Source organism: Ovis aries, chromosome 1 (assembly GCF_016772045.2).
Source record: "Ovis aries strain OAR_USU_Benz2616 breed Rambouillet chromosome 1, ARS-UI_Ramb_v3.0, whole genome shotgun sequence".
In the NCBI taxonomy this organism is placed as follows: Eukaryota; Metazoa; Chordata; class Mammalia; order Artiodactyla; family Bovidae; genus Ovis; species Ovis aries.
Genome location: NC_056054.1, coordinates 94,358,276 through 94,375,060, shown reverse-complemented (window position 1 = coordinate 94,375,060; position 16,785 = coordinate 94,358,276). Strand labels below are relative to the sequence as shown.

The window sequence follows — 16,785 nt, the reverse complement described above, 5'->3', positions numbered from 1 at the left end:
TGACTCTTGAAAACATGCTACATGAAAAAAGCCAGACACAAGACTATATACTACATTCCATTTATGTGAAATGTCCAGAATAGGCAAGTTCATAGAGACAGAAAGGAAGTACGTGGTTGCCAGGGGACAGGAGGTTGGGGAGCAGAGGGGGAGGACTGAAGGGTGTTAGCTAAGGGTGCAGGTTTCTATTGATTGTCATGAAAATGTTCTATAATTGATAGTGGTGATGGTTATACAACTCTGTGAATATACTATACATTTATATTTATAGTGTAGTATAAATATTGGGTTGACCAAAAAAGCTTGATTGGGTTTTTTCTGTAACATCTTATGGAAAAACTTGAATGGACTTTTTGGCCAACCCAATACTCTAGTATAGTATTTAAATACTAAATATACTATGGTATAGTATATTCGCTGTTGGCTCAGTGGTAAAGAATCCTCCAGCACATGTAGGAGACTCGGGGTCAATCCCTGGGTTGGGAGGATGACTTGGGGAAGGAAATGGCAACCTACTCTAGCATTCTTGCCTGGGAAATCCCATGCACAGAGGAGCCAGGTGGGCTAGAGTCCATGGGGTCACCAAGAGTCAGACACGACTGAGCACACACATAGTATGTTTAAATACATACTATATATTTAGATGGGTAAACTGCATGACATGTGAATTACTTCTCAATTAAGCGGTTTAAAAAAATTGAAGACATTGGATCAAAACCCTCGGGTCTCTTCCAGTCAGTCTATGACTTACCAAGTTTCCCTGCTCACCTGAGGTTTGGAAGTCTATCTCAATAGGATTGGAGAGACTGGTTGCTGCTTCTCGCCACAGGCTGCCCCTGACAGGAGACCAGGCTGTCACCACACAGCGGTACAGGCCTGCATCTGAGACCTGAGTCTGGTACATTCGATAGCGAAATTCATCTTCCTGCACTTTCTCTAACACAACACCATCCACCCGCGATGCATCTGTCCAGTTCTCCAGCTTCACCACGGAATCCTGGTCCAGGGAGATGATGTACTTGGTTTCGTTGGGACTGGAGAGGTCCCCAACAGGTTTCTCAGCCGTGATGAGAACAGAGTAGCGTGGCGACTTAATATTTTTGGAAGACACTTTGCAAGTCATCTCGAATGTATTTCCAGCAGCGAAGAAAGGCTTGGGTTGCCTTGCCTTCACCACAAGCACGGAATCTGCAATGAAGTACCAGAAAGATGTGATTTCTAACAGGATTAGCTAAATGGATATGCATCTGAAAGCACAATGTCAAGGAAATAGAAATTTATTTGCAAATGGCCGCACAATAGCATTTAGGAAAATCTGGAAACTCAGAAAGAAACTAGCCTGTGTCAGGAAGCAGACCGAACACCACCACGCTGCAGGAGGCAGAGCAGTCTGCTTCGATTTAACAGGTGTGAGGGAACAGAGGATCGATGGGTGAGAATTTGCTCTTAAGGATTTTCAAGTCCTTGAGAAGTCTCACCCAGAGCGAGAATTTGGGAAGCTACTGGTGCCACCACGGATGTGAGCGAGAACTTGCTTCTAGTAAAGTGGGGAAGATGCAGCTCGAGGCAGTTCCACCTGCCTCTCCCCACTGGGGCTGCCCTGGCTGCAAAGATAGTAGCAGAGCAAGTGAGAAACGGGTTCTACCGCTGTTTCACCATATGATGGTAACATTATAGAACACGTCATTACTAATGTGACTGCAACATACATGCGTGGATCTGTGTATGAAGATATGACTGCAAAGATGCATAGTCATTTCTAGAGATGCAATTAAAATTTAATTAATTTTAATTCTGAACCAGCATCCAAAGCTACTATCTTAAAGATTTAAGTGTGTTACTTCCTGTCTCTCTGTCAAAAAAAAAAAAATTAATCTCTAAGCATATACACATTAGAATTAATCTATATTATAATATTAATAGCTCAATGCCAGGCACTTGGAAGATACCTAAATGTTTGCTGAGTGGATGGATAAATGAGTTAAATACAACCCTTTTACCCTTTAACGATATAATTCTGTAACCCACCCAGTTACAAAACAAAATTTTTATGTTGGGGTTTTTTGAGGAATAGTTGTTCCACCAAACTATTAGGACAACATGTATGTTACAAGGGTCTCTCCAGAATTACTGATTCCTGAGGTTCCACTGAGCCATTTACATTCTTTCTTGAAGCTTCAATTTGTGAGATTAGAAGAGATAACTAGAGGTTAAACAGGAAAAGAGTTCAAGGACTGTGTCCTCAGGCATCTAATGTTTGAGGGTCAGAAAAGTAAACAGAAATCAGCAAAGGAAGCTGAGAAGAGGTCAAGGTTGGAGAAAAGCCCAGAGAGGATGGTGTCCCACAAACCAAGGAGAAACCAAAGTATTTCCAAGAAGAGGGAATGATCATCGTGGTAAATCCTACTAAGTCAAGTAAGATGACTAACCATTAGATTTTGCAATATGTCACTCACTAGTCATCTGGATCAAAAGCTAGATGAGAGGAGATTAGAGAACAGGAGGAGGGAAAGTGGAGACACTGAGGACAGACAAATCAAAGGAAAGAGACAGAAAGGGGTAGGCAAGGGGTGTGGAGAATAGAAAGACGGAGGTCGGGGAAGCAAGATCAAGATTCAGCTCAGTTCAGTCCAGTCGCTCAGTCATGGCTGACTCTTTGCGACCCCATGGACTACAGCACACCAGGCCTCCCTGTCCATCACCAACTCCCAGAGTTTACTCAAACTCATGTCCATTGAGTGGGTGATGCCATCCAACCATCCCATCCTCTGTCGTCGTCTTCTCCTCCTGCCGTCAATCTTTCCCAGCATTAGAGTCTTTTCAAATGAGTCAGTTCTTTGCATCAGGTGGACAAAGTATTGGAGTTTCAGCTTCAGCATCAATCCTTCCAATGAACACCCAGGACTGATCTCCTTTAGGATAGACTGGTTGGATCTCCTTGCAATCTAAGGGACTCTCAAGAGTCTTCTCCAACACCACAGATCAAAAACATCAATTCTTTGGTGTTCAGCTTTCTTTATAGTCTAACTCTCACATCCACATATGACTACTGGAAAAACCATAGCTTTGACTAGATGGACCTTTGTTGGCAAAGTAATGTCTCTGCTTTTTAATATGCTGTCTAGGTTGGTCATAACTTTTCTTCCAAGGAGCAAGAGTCTTTTAATTTCACGGCTGCAGTCACCATTTGCAGTGATTTTGGAGCACCCCCCCCCCAAAAGTCTGTCACTGTTTCCCCATCTATTTGCCATGAAGTGATGGGACAAGATGCCATGATCTTAGTTTTCTGAATGTGGAGCTTTAAGCCAAGCTTTTCACTCTCCTCTTTCACTTTCATCAAGAGGCTCTTTAGTTCTTCTCCGCTTTCTGGCATAAGGGCAGTGTCATCTGCATATCTGTGTTTATTGATATTTCTGCCGGCAATCTTGATTCCAGCCTGTGCTTCATCCAGCCCAGCATTTCTCATGATATACTCTGCATATAAGTTAAATAAGCAGGGTGACAATATACAGCCTTTCCTTTCCCAATTTGGAAGCAGTCTGTTGTTCCATGTCCAGTTCTAACTTGCTTCCTGACCTGCATACAGATTTCTCAGGAGGCAGGTCAGGTGGTCTGGTATTCCCATCTCTTTAAGAATTTTCTACAGTTTGTTGTGATCCACACAGTCAAAGGCTTTGGCATAGTCAATAAAGCAAAGATAGATGTTTTTCTGGAACTCTCTTGCTTTTTCGATGATCCAGTGGATGCTGGCAATTTGATTTCTGGCTCCTCTGCCTTTTCTAAATCCAGCTTGAACATCTGGAAGTTCACAGTTCAAGTACTGTTGAAGCCTGGCTTGGAGAATTTTGAACATTACTTTACCAGCATGTTTGAGATGAGTGCAACTGTATGGTAGTTCGAACATTCTTTTGCATTGCCTTTCTTTGGAACTGGAATGAAACCTGACCTTTTCCAGTCCTGTGGCCAATGCTGAGTTTTCCAAATTTGCTGACATATAGAGTGTAGCACTTTCACAGCATCATCTTTCAAGATTTGAAATAGCTCAACTGGAATTCCATCACCTCCACTAGCTTTGTTTGTGTGATGCTTCCTAAGGCCCACTTGACCTCGAATTCCAGGATGTCTGACTCTAGGTGAGTGATCACACCATTGTGATTATCTGGGTCATGAAGATCTTTTTTTGCAAGATTAGCTTAGCTTTAATTTAAAAAGACAAAAAAAAATAAATAAATAAAATGACCACAACAAGAGATCTAACAGCATGTTAATAGGCCAACGGGAAACAATGGGAGTGATCTAGAAAGATAGGTGTGTTGAGAGGATAGGCTGCGTGGAATTGAGAGTATGGCGGGCTCTCAGCTATCAGAAGTGAGATTTCTAGCGTAGGGTGTAAGCTTGGGAGTGAATAACCCAAACAGGACAAAGGTCACGATGACTAGAGAAGGGGACACAAGACGGAGAATGAAAGGCTCCTCAACCTCAGATGCACCTGAGAACCATCCTGGCTGCATCTGAAAACTTCAATGCCCAGGTTGCAAGTAACCTCAGGCCAGTTAAGACAGAACTTCTTGTGCGACTTCAGCTTCAGTACTTTTTCAAAGCTCCTCGGGTGACTGCAACGTGTAGCCAAATATGACCCAGTGCCTATAAGGATCATGAAGACAGCAGGACAGAGGGGCTGTGAAACAAGAGTGAGCATCTCCACTCACTGCCTGGGGAGGACCGAGGAGTGATGGCAACGAGAGGAGGTGGAACCATCTGACGACTGGAGACCTGAAGCTGGATGTTTTCAGGGAGGAGGGAAAAGGGCCTGGAGGCTGCAGTGAGGGACGAGGGGCCTGCCCTATCTAGACTGGGCTACACAGAGAGAAGAAAACAGCACCACCCAGGAAGACTCCAGGGAAAATGGTGTCCTTGGGGAGAGCTAGGTGGGGCGTGCTTACTGGGAGGAAGAGAAAGGAATATTCAGAGATGAGGTCAGGAAGCAAGAGATTTTGCCAAGTACTAGAGGGCCCAGTGTGGGGTTTGGGGATTTCAGAGGCATGGCAATGAGGCCACAGAAGCATGTGGAGGGCTGTGAAGGAGGACCCAGGAGGCCTGGCCTTCCTGCAATGATGGACTAGACCGAGGATAAAAGCCTCGACCAGTCTGATGTTCCAAGACACACCGGGCTCTGAGCATTCAGGAGGAGGCTGCATCAAAGAAACTGGTTCCCTGAAGTTCTTGTCAGCTCTCCCCAGGAACGGTCTCTCTGAATGGGTGACTGGCCGCTCAGGGGCAGGTGCCATGGCCTGGGGCTGCCCACTCACTCTGGGATTATCTCGAATGTGCCTGCGTCCAGCGGGAACTCATGGACACTGAAACACCCCCAAAGGACTGTGTGAAGTTTGGCTTGAGACCAGCCAATGGGGCAAGAGTGTGGATGGCTTCTCTGGGCACCTGTGAGCTCCCACGAGATGATATTCTATCTCCAACCAAGCCCCAGCCCTCTCATTAGGACTTATCCCTCTCAGCGTCAGCCCTGCAAGGGGATTCACACTGAGGACAAAAGGAACTGTCTCTCGACTGCATTTCTTAGATTCCTCGTGTAGAGGGAGACCTGCAGGGTGACTGTGAATCTGAAATGCAGAGCAGGATGACCGAAGCCAAAGCAAACCAAAAATGTTCATGCACGAGATGAAAGCGCCTACCTTCCAATGCCCAAAATATGTTGATGGGCTTGGAGAAGACGTCCTTGCTCTTCACCCAGCTATTGTTACGCTGTTTGGTCCAGGCAGACACAACACAGTAATAATTGCCCCTGTCTTCCTCTGTAGTCCTTTGGATCCGGAAATTGAACGTGTTTGGGTGCTCCTTAGAAAAAATGAAGTCTCCCTCCCGGGCCCGCTGCTTGCTCCGCTCTCCGTACTTGAGTGTCCAGTCCCCATTCATGACAGCCAGGAGCTCGCTGGTGACCACGTCGTCACTGCGCCGGTTCGCTCTGTAGTACCAGGACACTGTGAAACGGACGCTCGCCTCTGGGTTCTTCACATCCACTATCCGGCATTCCAGCTCGGTGAGGTCGTCTGAGAACTCAGGGGCCTTAGAAGCATTCAGGTACACCTGATAGTCTGGTTCTGAACAAGAGGGGGCCAGGATAAAAAAAAAAAAAAAATCAATCAATCAAATCAGACACAGCAATTTCCCAAGAATTAACAAAAGGAACAAGACAAGCACTATTCTTGTCCTGATGATTAAATGCCCATCCTACCAACTACAGTGAAAGAAATAGAAGTCTTTACAATGCACAGGAAGGATCCTCTGAGGTCGTCACAAAACTTGATATCACAAGTTTCGTTATCACAAAACTTGACAAGCACTGGCCCCACTATGACCTTCCCAAGGCCAGAAACTAAATATCTCCAATCAGAGTCGTTATCTTCCCAGAGGGTTGGGGTCAGCTGTCAGTTTCCCCTGGAGGTTAGTCTTTAGAAAATCTCTTAACTGGTATCCATGCTCGACCAACATGTCCTCTAGCATGCCAGGCAGTGCCCAGAGACCTCCAAAGCCCCCACTGGAAAATCTCAGAATCTCAGTACACATTTTGTTCTTGAGGCCAGTCAACCCCCCTTGGCTGCGGTTCCTGCCATCCTTGGCTTTGGCCTAAAGGTAAGGTCCTCATTTCCCCATGAGTGTTGGTTGCTCAGTCATGTCCACCTCTTTGCGACCCCATGGACCGTAGCTGGCCAGGCTCCTCTGTTCATGGGATTCTCTAGGCAAGAATACTGGAGTGGGTTGCCATTCACTTCTGCAGGGGATCGTCCGGACCCAAGAGATCGAACCCAGGTCTCCTGCATTGCAGGCAGATTCTTTACTCTCTAAGCCACCAAGGAAGTCCCCATGTATAGTCATACTTAAACTCCCCAAATAGCATTTTTTTTTCCCACTGACACATGTAACTCTCCCATTCAATTCTGCCAACCGTGAAGCTAGCTCACTGTGATCCTGGCTCTAGTACAGCCTGCTCATGATGACCACTCTGCTTCTCGCCAGGCAGGTTCTGACGAGGAAGGGAGGGAAGTCAGCGTTCTCCTCATGTCCCTACCGCCACTATCACAGTCCGGTTATTTTTCACTTGTATAAAAAGCCCTGCTGCTACGAGGGTCATGTAGGCATCTAATCCATTTTTGCAACTCAACATTTCACAGCCTCCCAGAAACTCCTACCGGGGAGCCTTCACACTTCCTTCCCTCCACCACCACCCTCTCTGGGTGTCACACCTAGTCATCTGAAGTCCTCTGTTCACCGCAGTCTCACACCTCTGGTGACCTGTCTGCCAAGGCCTCTCCTCTTGACTTCCTACAAATGCGCTCTCATTCTTTCATCTCCTCTGTGCCCCCTTCCTGGGTCCCCAGAGTGTGACATCCTTTCTCTGTGCTCCCATAAGCAGCAACTTACTCCCTGCTTGAAGGTCTTGTCCCCAAGCTCCAAATACACAGCCTTCTATGCAGTAGTCACTTGGTGTGAAGCCTTTTAAAAAGGCTACATTTTTCTCCTGTAGCACTTTGCCAGTTACGAGACAAATAATTCTACCTACACAGAATTTTCCATTTGCCAATACGATATTCACATCACCTCCATCAGACAGTTTAGTTTTATTTAATGTTGCTTTTATTTACGACTCATACAAATTATAAACTGCTGAGGTCAAGGAACTGTTCTTTTGTGATTTATACTTCTAACGAAATGTATAACATCATGACTTCCCCAAGAGTGATTCAATGGCCAGGAAATGGAAAGAACTCAAAATCCTAATTCCCTCAAATGTCATATTCACAAGCATTTAGTTGCAAGTGAGGCTGGACCCCGTCCCACAAAAAGTTCAATCACTGCTGCTCTGCCTGCCGATGAGAGAATGTCCTCAGTGACATGGATGTTACAGAGAAACACGCTAGAATGTCATCTGCCACCTTGTCTCAGAGGTGAATGTGTTGAAGATGCATCGCTGGGGGGTTTCCTGGCCCTGGGCCGAGTGCTAACACACACATTGCCTCTCCAGCAACTGCTGACTCTGGAGCTGACACTGAAATGTCACATGCATAAGGCAAGGCTTTCCCAAACGACCCCACATCCAGGGTTTCAGATCCTTCCCTCATGTCAGAGTTTGGCACGGCAGCAGGGGTGAGGACAAGGTCAACCAAGTTTACTTAATGCGGAAAGGACAGACTTGAACAGGTCGTGCGTGCAGCAAGACTGCCCTCCTCAGTCCTGGCAGGACCAACCGCGAACACCGTATTACTAAGAGTCCTCCCGAAGCAGGAGCAACCTGCTGCGCTCTGAGCCTTCCCATGGGTCACCACACTAACCTGAACAACAAACCGTGAAGCCGTAAAGAGCAGTGGTGAGGAGCCAGGGGTCTGGAAGACAGACTGGGTCTGAACCTGACTGTGCCATGACTGGCTGTGTGACACTGGGCAGATTACTCAACCTCTCTGGTGGCTCATCTGCAAAACTGGGGAGAATAACAGTAACATCTCATGATGTTATCATGAGGATTAACAGTTAACATACAGGTGAAAGTGCTTAGACTGGTTGCTTAGTCCTGGGGGTGGGCGGAGGGAGGGTATACTGGCAGAGGCAGGTGGGGAGCGAGATGAATTGGGTTGCAAACATGTTATTGCTGAGATCCAATGGAGACACCAAGTCAAGATGCCGAGGACAAAGCTTGATGCCATCGTTTGAACCTGGAGACTAAGAAAGAGCTGAGGCCAAAGCAGGGGAACGATCACACACACTCCCCTCCCCAAACAAAGACAGCCAGCTCCTCCCCTTACCTTTCCAACCACTGCTCCTGGAACCACACCCCATTCTTCACTCCCCTGTGCCCATTCCCACTCTCCATGCAGATGGTCCCTAAGTCTCTCAATTCTACCTCCTCAGCATCTCTGCCACTCCTCGACGTCCAGGGCTCACACATAGTAGGTGCTTGATAGATATTTGTGCATAGAAGTGAAAACCTCACAACCGCCACTCCCATCCTGGCTCTCTGCCTCCAACCAAGACTATCGTGATAACCTTCCAACATGCCTCCCAGTTCACACCAGCACCAGGGCATCTGTTCAAGAAGGCTGCCACGGCTTTTCCTCTCATCTATTGAGTTAGGGCTTCCCGGCTGGCTTAGCAGTAAAGAATTCTGCCAATGCAGAAGACGGGTTTGATCCCTGGGTCGGGAAGATCCCCTGGAGAAGGGCATGGCAATCCACTCCGGTATTCTTGCCTGGAGAATCCCATGGACAGAGGAGCCTGGAGGGCTATAGTCCATGGGGTCACACAGAGTCAGACACAAGTGAAGCAACTGAGCGCGCACACACGCACCGAGTTAAGAACACACTCCCCAGCCTGCTATTCAAGGCCCCACAGAACGCGAGTCTAGCCGCTCTGTCCAGCCCCACTGCCCACTTCCCTCAGTATCCACTCTGGACTCCACTCCCTCATTGCCTCCTCCGCCTTCTTCCTGCTCTCGCCTCTGCCTGATCGCATGGGACACCTGCTGAGTCAGGCGCTGAGTAAATGGCTGACCAGACTCCTCTCCTCCGCTCCCCACAGAGCGTCTAAGTCTGTGTATTCAGATGCGGAGCGAGGACAGCACAGGGGTTGCAGCACGTGTGCATCTGGCCGCAGGGATCCCAGCTTGGCAGGAGAGCAAAGTCTCTTCGTTGACAGGCTCGTCTCCTTGTTCTCTGTTAAAACTAAATCTTAGGTCCCCAGAGGAGGAACCTAATTAAAAAACAAACAGACACGTGGATTTTTGTGAACTTACAAGTTACAGTGGTTTAAAGCAGTGGCCCCTAATCTTTTTTGGCACCAGGGATCAATTTCGGGGAAGACAATTTTTCCATGGACTGTGAAAGGGGGGAGGTGGTTTTAGAATGACTCAAGTATATTACACTTATTATGCACTTTATTTCTAACCCAATGCCACTGGCTATCTAACAGGATACCAGTCTGAGACCTGGAAGTTGGGGACCCCCTGGTTTAAAGGACGCACAAAGGTCATCTGAACTATCCCCTAGCTTTGGAGATCGTCTTTCAGACTTAGACTCCTAGAGAAGATAGGACTTCACTGCATCAGACTGGTAGGGGTGTGCGTGGGTTCTTATTTCCTTTTCGTTTTGGTGCATGTGTGGAAACCTTCCTTTATTGCTGTTTCACAAGTTGGCAGAGACTGGGCCTGTTCCTCATGGTCCAAGGTACACAGACCTCACTCTGAACAGACAGAGACAGCCTCTCCTACTGGACAGGAAGGCCTCCTTTGAACTCACCAGCCCATCCCACCTCCACTTCTTATTCAGCAAACGTTCACAGAGACCCTACCACCTGCCAGGCTCCCTGCTCTCTAAGGACTCTCCTTGAACATTGCCTTGAATTTCAGTTACATGTCTGTTTGCCTCATGGACCTTCATTAGGGCCCTTCACTGGGTCTGGGACCCCCTACTTGATTCATCTGTGTGTGCTGTGCATACAGTGCCTTGTACATAAAAGACAGTAACACACTTGCTGAATTGGACTAAATTTAATACTTTGCATAAAAATGCTCATTTTCAGCATAAGCATTCCACTACTGATTACTGCTATATTCTGCTTGATCTCATCAAGAAATCATGTAAGAACGTAATGGTGCTTATGTTTAAAAAATGCTTATCAGTGAAAGATGCATACTAAAGTATTTAATGGCAAAATGACATGATGTCTGGGATGTGTTTTAAATTCGTTCAGAAGGAAAAAAAAAGAGGGCAGCAGGGGAAAAAAAGAGAGAGAGAGGAACAGGGTGTGTGTGTGTGTGTGTGTATCCAGGGTGTGTGTGGGGTATGTGTGTGTGCACGTGTGTGTGCACGTGTGTGCGCGTGTGTATGCACGTGTGTGTGTGCATGCACGTGTGTGTATCCAGGGAGTGTGTGTGTGTATCCAGGGTGTGTGTGCACGTGTGTGCATGCACGTGTGTGTATCGGGGGTGTGTGTATCCAGGGTGTGGGTGTGTGGGTGTGTGTATCCAGGGTGTGTGCATGTGGGTGGGTGTGTATCCAGGGTGTGTGCATGTGTGTGTGTACATCCAGGGGAGGGAAGACAGATAAGATTAGCAAAATACCAGTAATTGTTGAAGCTGGTGGTTTGTTCTACTCCTGTGTAAACTTCTGTTTCAAAAGCTTAAAACAAAGAGCCCACCCACATAGTCAACCCTTTCACAGAATACTGAGGCCACTCTAAGGCACGACATCACTAACCTTCCAGAAACAAAGATCTCCCCCTATCCTGTCTCCCAAATCAACCTGCTCACTTACACATCACCTCCCAAAGCTTTTGCCTCCCATAGTGCAAACCCTATCACCTCCAAGAAAGACTTTATTTTTTGATTATGGATTATTAAACTCCTTTGTTACTACTTTCAAGACAATGAAAATATTCAGGATTATTGGCTAGTGTGTAAAAGCAGACATTTTGTGCCTACTGCATGCAGGACCCTGAACTGGGGGTTTCCATGGATTACCTCCTCCTTTTACTCTCACAATCCTGTGTGGAAAGTACAAGAACACTAAGAACTGGAATGTGTGCAGGGCCTCCTGTAAGCCAGGGACCACGCCATGTACTTTCCTTACAATCTCATTTAATCTTCAGAATATCCTTATGTAATAGGTACTACTTATTTACGTACATTTCCTAAACGAAAACAAAGCTAAAATCAGAGCTCAAAGGTTAAGTTCAAAGACTAAGGTCTTGCATGGTGTAGGGGAGCAGAATCATAGGAGAGGCTCCTGCTCCATGGCCTGGCTTCCACTAGCGCCAAACTGCACAACATCATTACACACCCAAAGATTAATGCTTCTTAAGGTCAGCTCCATCCCAGAAGACAAGAGTGATGATAACAGCTGAGGCACTAATCCCGAACTGTGTACAGTGCCATGTTCTAATACCCACTTTGAAGCTTAGTTAACTTGGGAGAGCTAATTAGATGAACAGGCTGCACGCACATGTCAGAAGAAACAGCAGGAACTGGGCCTTGGCTTCTACCAGTGCCGATTTTACCATCCTGCTGGGCGGGTACTTTAGAGGCAGCTGAATGAGCTGACTGTCAAAGAGCTGCCACCATCATCATTGGTATGTGCATGCATGCTCGGTTGCTAAGTCGTCTCTGACTCTCTGCAGCCCCATGGACTGTAGCCCGCCAGGCTCCTCTGTGCATGGGATTTCCCAGGCAAGAACACTGGAGTGGATTGCCATGTCCTCCTCCAGAGGATCTTCCCAACTCAGGGATCGAACTCACGTCTCTTGTGTCTTCTGCAATGGCAGGTGGATTCTTTACCATACATTTAAATATTCTCTAACATTTAAACAGAGAAGACTATAAATAAGCAGCTGTTATTGGGGGTGGGGGGCGCTTTATCCCACTTAGGAAAGCGGTTATTATGAGGTTGCATTCAGCATTATGGATTTCAGGGCAACAGAGATAACATTATTTGAATGGGATACCAATGCCCCACACCCAAAGTCACACTTGTGCCTTTGTTTTTTCTTTCTTCACCCTCACTCACCCCTCCCAGAAAAAGAAGAAAAAGTTATCAGATTTGGCGGGGGGGGATAAGGGCTAGGTGTGCTCAACTCGGCTCCTCTTTGGATCCACACATTCCTCGCTCTCCATGTCCTAAGACACCTCCAACGGCTTATTTTTTTCCCACGACTTATTTAGTTAAGAGCGTGATGGAGAAGAGCATGTTCTATATCGACTCTTCCTCCAAAACACCAATCAGTAACTGCCACTGCCACCAGGAAAATGTACGGAGCACGTGTAAGTGCCAGGCACTGCCCTAAGGCACTTCATATGCAATATCCCACAAAGCCAAGAAAACCAAAGCTTAGAAACCACAGGCATCAAGCCCGAGGCAGCAGGCCTAGAAGGTGGTGGAGCAGGACTCCATCTCTCTTTGGCCTTCAGAGATAGTCTTGGACAGACAGCAGACTGTAGTTGCCTGTAAAATTCTGCAGATCTAAACCTTATCTTCTATAGACGGCAAAGAACTTTCAAATCTCTCCCAAGTACTTAGCAGATTAACAGCTCTTTTTAAAGAAAAATAATTACCTTCCTCACTGGCTCTCGGCTGGAAGAGGGGACAGTCCTCGAGTGGAGAAGAATGCAAATTAAGCGCTTAAGCTGGAATAGCAGAACTCGGCTCTGCCTCCTCCCGCTCTCCTATCTGAAGCCAGTAGAACCCTCTCCAATTAACACCACGGAAGTCTGGGACTTCGGGCAGACAGCTCAACCATGAACTGATTAGTATCCAACTCTTGCCAAGGGCTCATTTAAGACATCTGATAGCAGAGAGAGATGGCTTAATATGCAGAATAACCAGTCATTCCTCCAGATTCTCTATAGTTTTAGCCATGTACTAAATGGGATAGACACGAGGCAACATTTGTCCTCTATAGTAACTCAGCTTCTTACAAAAACTCCTTCACACACTTAAGGTTTATGCCCTTGGCTTTTATAGGGAATGGATATAAGAAACATCCATTTAAACAATCACCTAGAGTTTTTGTAAAAGAACAATAGAAAGCACTGTCCGTTATGTTATCCGATGCCCCTTAAAGAAAAAGCACGTGATATATTCAGTGCCAAGAAAAAGTTTGTTTCTCTTTTGTTTGTTTTCCCTCATCAGAATAGGACTGCATAATCACATCTCTTTTTGCCTCAACTCTCCAAAACTTCAGAGGCAAATTCAGTGCTCAAATGCAATAACTAATTCATCCCAACCATCTTGCCATATCTATTCTTTGATTTTTTTTTACCCCTTTTGATCTTGATTTTATTTTTGTGCCTCCTGCTTTAAATTGGACTTTGTTTTGCAAGCCAACTTATATCTTTTTCCCTTCAAAACTAGGACATCCATCTTAAGTAAAGAGGCTTTTCTTACCCTCTAAGAAAAATCATAGTCCTCCCAGATGCTACAAGTGCTCTTGGACTTCACAGACCCATTCATGTCTTTGCCCTAATCTGTCTGGTTAATACGGTGAGAAGACCCCAATCAGCTTCAACCCCTCACCTACTTAGTGCACCAACCCCAAGCAAATGAGAACAAGGACCACCCAGCTTTTAGGATTTTATGCTCTTGAGCTTCAGGAGTCAAGCTGATTCCCAAAGTCAAAATGTTTCCACGCAGGATGACAATACTTGGGACAGACACCCCCCTCAAGATAAAAACACTTAGTATAGACTTGACCCACAACCATAATTCTGTCCAAGCCATTCTAAACAATTTTTTTTGAAATGAAACAAGCATTAACCACTACGTAGATTCTATTTTCCAAAGAGAGCTGCAGTAACGTTTCCCATTTCACACATCCTTTTTGCAAAGTGACCTTGCTAGTCTCCCATTAAGAGATGGGGTCTCTTTCTCTACTCCTTTGAACTTGGACAAACTCTGTAGTGGCCCTGGCCAATAGGAAACAGTGGAAGTGTGTTGTGCCAGTCCCAGGGATAGCTTTTAACCAGCCTGGCACTTCCACTTCCTGTGTCTTGGCAGTCAGCTGCCATAAAAGGAGCATTACTGTCCCGAGAAGACAGTGCCATAAAAAGCACCACATGGAAAGGGTCTGGATGAGACACCACGTGGGGACAGAGAGAGATGCCCCAGAATATGGTGACACATGCATGAGAAAGCCATCCGGAAGGGCATCCCCAGCCCGAACTGTCCTAGCTGTCACCATGGGCATCAGAGATGAACCTGGACTCGTTCCCGAATTCCTGACCCTCAAAACTGTAAGCAAAACGAAAATCGGTGGTTTTCAAATGGGGACTGGGACAGTGTCTTAACTCACACTATTGTGAGGATCAAATATTTAATGCATGAAAAGCCTCTGGCCCAGTCCCTGGCATGCAGTAAGTGTTCAACACATGGTAGTGATCATTGTTAATTGGTCTAAGTAAGGAAACTGAGCATTTTGAGTCATACCTGCATAGGGAGCCGGCTTTCTCCAGAGCTCTTTTGTGACAACACTCCACAGTCACACAACATAAGATGACCTATATAACCAGAACACTTCCTGTCTTATCGCCACCTCGGCTACCTCCAACAGGTCGCGTGTGGCATGGGGTCGACATGCGTATGCACACACGCTGTAAACCTAGAGAATGGCACACAGTGTCAAGCCATGCGTGATCTCTGCCGGGCAGAGAATCCTTTCGGGAGGTCCTGGGGGACGGTCTACTGCTGCGCTCATGCCCAGCTTGCCTTCTGACAAATGTCCAGGGAGCTTTGTGGTATGAGTTGCAGGCACACGGAAGGAGGGATTTAAGGAAGACAAGAATACCGCTTACACTCCTGGCAGGTTTACCCATGTGCCTCTGAATATTCTGAGCTGAACATTACTGCTTCCTTTGCAATTCTTCTTTTCCGATGCACATATTTTAACATATCCATGTGTAGGTGCTGCCTTATCTCCCCATCTGCCCAGTGTTTACCAAGTGTCCATTACTTGCAAAGGTTCAGGATGGAGGTGGGAGGGTAGGTCAGTCAGGGAAAAGCGCACTGACAGCTTTCACAACAGCAGTACTGAACCCTTAGGAGAATAACTGAACCTTTCCCGGCAATTTAGTCTCCTTATTTCTTCCCGCTTTCCGGAGAACACAGCCACCAACAAATCCCTCCCAGCTAAAAGAGCCCATTCCCTCCCAGAGCTCCCATCCTCTTCCTGCCAGTCCCGCCATCTCCCCCCAGGGTAGGCTGGGATCAATGCAGGAGGACTTCAAAGAGGCCCTCAAATTGGAGTGCAGGCAGCACTTTCTTTAAAAAAAAAGAGAGAGAAAAAAAACCCCGCTGGAGCTGTGATCCTAAGTCAGTGGGGGAGGGGTGCAGGAGGCAGGGGTGGGGTCTGACAGCAGGGCACAACGAGGATTAGGGCTGTGAGACATATTCAGCTCCAGAGATGAAAACTCTTCTTTCAGTGCTGACAACATCTGTTTTATTTTGAAGGTTGCTAAGGAGAGTTCTAGCTGGGCTAACATTGTTCCAGTTCAGTACTTCATAGTGAGTCTCTTTGCGCAGGGTTCAGGCGGCAGGAATAAAAGCTCGCCAGATAAACCCTGCTCCTTTCACTCTGCAGATATCAAAGAATCACTTTCCTACCAGGGATGACTAACACCCCGCCTCGTCTCGTTCTGAATTGGACGGACCCTCTGCTTACTCTCCTATTGCTCTTCCTCTCCCTGCCCCCCTTCTGTCCCCACTTGCCAACTCCCCATCTCTGCCAAATAATGGCTTATTAGGAGGAAACAAGACAGTGAATGTGCCACTAGCCTGGGAGAAGATTTCAATGCAGAGACAAGAAAGGGCTGAGGAATGAGCTGGGGCTCATGGAGTGAGGATGCATGGCATTAAACAAAGGAGGAAATGGTTTCCTAGCCTTTAAAGATCTGTTTTATCTCCTAGTAGAGCAATGCCAAATGCCTTCGTGTGGGCTTAGAATGGTCAGGGGACAGTAGAGAGATCAAGTTCAAAACAGGCAAGAGGCTGACCAGCAGGCCTATGTCCATCTTTGCAGCAATGGATGTGGGAAGCAAGGCCCTCCACACTCCACTTGGTCCCATCCTGCCTAAGTTCACTTGCAATTAATTACAAGATGGTAACAAAATTAGGAAAAGCACTCAGAAAAATAAGAGATGGGGAGGATGACAGTGGTAAAAAAACAAAAGAAGAAGAAAAAAAGGATATGACAATGACCTTCATATATATGACAAGTAGCAACTGCATGAGTGGC

At 46.6% G+C, this 16,785-nt stretch overlaps 1 protein-coding gene across 1 annotated transcript in view; it reads right to left on the bottom strand.

Annotated features, from left to right (window-relative positions):
- PTGFRN (prostaglandin F2 receptor inhibitor) overlaps nucleotides 1-16,785 on the bottom strand; it is an 83,684-nt gene that overhangs the window by 19,985 nt on the left and 46,914 nt on the right. The window contains exons 5-6 of the mRNA XM_042253106.2: nucleotides 5,691-6,116; nucleotides 769-1,188 (exon numbers count right to left, since the gene is read on the bottom strand). Of these exons, the coding sequence (XP_042109040.1) occupies nucleotides 769-1,188; nucleotides 5,691-6,116 (846 nt within the window). The remainder of the gene's footprint in view (nucleotides 1-768; nucleotides 1,189-5,690; nucleotides 6,117-16,785) is intronic.